Consider the following 3472-nt stretch of genomic DNA (forward strand, 5'->3'; position numbering starts at 1 on the left):
CCACATCTCTATTCGCGCGTCAGCGGGATGCACCTGTAGGCAGGCCTCCCTGAAGGCGGCTGCTCTCCCGGAATTTGCCTCCCTCAGCAGGTCGCGGGTGTGGGCCGGAAGTCGGGCGGAAGCGGCACGGGAGGAGAAGGTGGTAACTAGCCGCTCCACCTCGACCTGGGGCTGTGGGTGTAATGCAGGGCGTGCCACCGCACCCCTCGCGACGGCCCTCAGCTTTCGCCATAGGACCGCAACGGACGCGCAGCCGTCAAGTCCCTCGCACCACGCCAACCAGTGCTCCTCCTCCACCCGGTCGGCGGTTTCCCTGGCGTGACGGACAGCAGCGCGCAGCAAGCCCCGCGTCGCCTCGGTGTTCACTCTCCTGTTGAGCTTGCGGGCCTGGTTGACTCGGTGGTTCGCCTCCCTCACCTCCTCGGTGTAGTACCACCTGTCGCGGTGGGACACCGCCACAGGCCGGAGGAGGGGGATCGCCTCATCAGCCGCCGCTGTGAAGGCGTCAACCAGGCGCGCGTCCGCCGCCTCGAGGTCGTCAGACTGGATGGTGGCGGCCAGACGACGGGCGACGGCCCCGCGGAACTGAGGCCTGTCAGCCCGGCGCAGGTTCCAGCGCGGAGGCCGCTGTGGTAACACAGGCGGCGGGACAGGGAGTGCAACAACGGAGGCGAAATGGTCGCTCGCAAGGTGCGCGTGGAGGGCCCACGTTGCACCGACTGCAAGCGGCTGCGAGACAAAGCTGAGGTCCAGGACACCACCAGCCTCGTGCGTGGGCACCCCGGTGTTGAGGAGAGCGACCCCAGGCACGTCCTCCAAAGCCGTGGCAAGGTGGCGCCCGGCGCGGTTCCTCCCCCTGCTCCCCCACCTTTCATGGTGGGCGTTGAAGTCGCCCCCGATGAACCCTCGGTGAAGTCGGGCTCGGCACGTGGCCCGCTATACACGCAGTAGAACGTGACACACGCGCTCGGCAAGGTCACCTTGACTGCCAATACCTCCACACCGGCACCGCACAGCACGGGGCGATGCACTCGAGAACAGGGAAGTACATCCCTGACCAAGATACAACACCCACGCGTCGAACAGGCGACGGCAGGGAGGTAAAAGGCCCTGTAGCCCTTGAAAGGCACCGACTGGCCCTCCCGAAGGAGCGTCTCCTGTAATAGGATGACGTCAAAGCCGTCGGTGCCGATCGCGGCTCGCAGGAGGTTAACCTTGCCGCGCACGCCGCACACGTTCCACTGCATTACACTTAGGGGCCGGTCGCCGAGGAGGCCCCCGGGGTGGTCACAGGGGCCGTCGCGCGCGAGGGGGCCGGCCCCCGGCGCTTCGGAGTCACCATGCGCTTGAGCTGCGGGATACGGGAGCGGGTTGGAGCCGCCCGCACTGGAATGTGTGAGCGGGGCTTGGCGGTCTGGGTTGCCGGCACCGGCTGGGCCACCGCCACGGCGGGCGCCACCGCTGGCTGGGAGGATCGGGAGGGCGCGTCGACCTCCATGCGAGCCTCCATCGCGGGAGGTGGAGCGTCCCCGCGGGCCCGGGTCTGCGTAGTTGGAGGCGCAGCCACTGGAGTTTGCAGCGGGGTGGCGGGAGACGCGGCCGGACTGGCGACGGTGGGGAAGCACTCCTCCACCGTCGTCTTCGCAATGACTCGCAGCGCCGCCTCGTCCGGCGTGAGCTGTAGGAGGCCGGTCAACGCCAGAGCGAAGCTCGCCAGCATCCCCTCTAGCGCAGCCCTGGTGACCAGGACATGGCTGGGAGGAGGGACCAAGGGTGCAGCTGGCGCGCTCAGGGGGGGGCGCGGCCCGCGGTTCCTCCGACGCCTCACGCGCTGGGGGAGGGCCGGCGGAGGCAGTGCGGGAGTACGTTCCTCCTGCTGCACGGAGGGGCCCGAGGTGGACACCGGGCGTGGAGGTGGGGGCCGGGTGGGGAGGCGTGGCAGGCGGTGGAGGAGGCGTGGCGGGCGGTGGTACAGCCGGAGCAGCGTTGCCGCGAGATGCGCCCGGTGGTGGGAGGGCCGGGAAGTGCTCTTGGGAGGCGAGCGTTGTCTGGCCGGGTGGGGCGGGCTGACGCTGGGACCTCGAGCGCCGGCCGAGAGGGGTTGTGCGCCGCACGCCACTCCTCCTGCCGCTGGATTCTCCGGTCCACTATGGTCAACCGGGAGGGGCAGCGCCGGCCCCACGCGTTGTGAAGCTGGCGGCAGTTGGGGCAGAGGGCGGTCATTTTCTCGCCGGCCTTGTATTTCGCAAGGCAGGCCTCCGTCATGTGCGGCCCCGAGCACATGCCGCACACTGCCTGGCGATTGCAGCGGGAGCGATGGTGGCCGTACTGCTGGCAGCGATAGCACCGGAGGGGCTCGGTGTTGAAGGGGCGCGTGTAGAACACGCCCCAACTCCCTAGGTCGAGCATACCCGGCAGAGGGCCCCTCACCGAGATGAGGACCTGCCTCGTGGCCAGGTTGTCCCGCGTCAGGCACCTCTCCGCCGTGACGACGCTCGGGTGGCGGAGGAGAGCCTTGAGAGGCATGGCTACCGGGTAAGATGTTATCACCCCCTTGGTGGTTGCGTCGCCCATCAGCCGCAGCTGCACCACCTTCCCGTGCACCGCCGTGGTGTCCAGGAGGGCGCGGAGGGCTTCCTCGGTAGGCGGGGTTACCAGCACGCTGCCGTTCTCCAGGAATCTCATCTGGAAGCGGAGCCCGAGTTCCTCCTCCAGGGCCTCCGCCAGATCGAGGGCAGTCTCGAATCCCGGTGTAGGAGGGACGACAACTTTGGGTCTGGCAGGAGCCGCAGCAGCTTGGCGGGCAGCTTGGCAGGTGAGGTGGCAGCAGTGGGGGCAGCAGCAGTAGTACGGGGGAACGGCGTCGGGCAGGGTGGGCAGGGTGGGGGTAGCAGAGGTGCCAAGTGGCGAGCGGGAGCGGGAAGGCGAAGGTGGCGGAGGTGGGTTGGAGCGGTGGTTACGGTCACGCACCTTCCCCACTACCACCCAATCCTCATCATAAGAGTCGGGGAGCGGGATAAGGGCCGCCTCATCGCTCTCACTCCCCGACTCAAGGCGTAGCTGCTTATCCGCAGGCGACTCGGAGTCGAAGCTCTCCGAGTCGCTAGCGGGGCGGACACGCTTGTCCGTGGACATCCTAAGGACAAGACAGCCCGGGGGCTGGACCACAGCTAGACATATAACAAAAAATAAAATAAAAAAGTAACAAAATCTAGCCTACGGAGAGCCGGCTAACCTACGGGAGCGGAGGGCTACAGCCCCCCCACCCTCTAAAGGGCTCGGCAGGCGCCGCTGTCGCCCCTTGCGGGTCTTGGGGGACCTAACAATAACCCTGGTGTTTCCTTTAACCACCCCTTTATCCTAAGGGGCCCCCTCGTGGCACTGCCCTCGGGGTTCGGCATCGTACTAAACCAGGGTCTAAAGGCTCACACACACAAACAAAAGACAAAAAAAAAGCACAAGCACAGAGCAG

At 67.1% G+C, this 3472-nt stretch overlaps 1 protein-coding gene across 1 annotated transcript; it reads right to left on the reverse strand.

Annotated features, from left to right (window-relative positions):
• Positions 1-1252: 1252 nt before the first annotated feature.
• LOC126998303 (uncharacterized) lies at positions 1253-1720 on the reverse strand. The gene has a single exon (XM_050859790.1). It carries the CDS (start codon positions 1718-1720, stop codon positions 1253-1255), a length of 468 nt encoding a protein of 155 aa, XP_050715747.1.
• Positions 1721-3472: the final 1752 nt, after the last annotated feature.

Source organism: Eriocheir sinensis, chromosome 14, assembly GCF_024679095.1.
Source record: "Eriocheir sinensis breed Jianghai 21 chromosome 14, ASM2467909v1, whole genome shotgun sequence".
In the NCBI taxonomy this organism is placed as follows: domain Eukaryota; kingdom Metazoa; phylum Arthropoda; class Malacostraca; order Decapoda; family Varunidae; genus Eriocheir; species Eriocheir sinensis.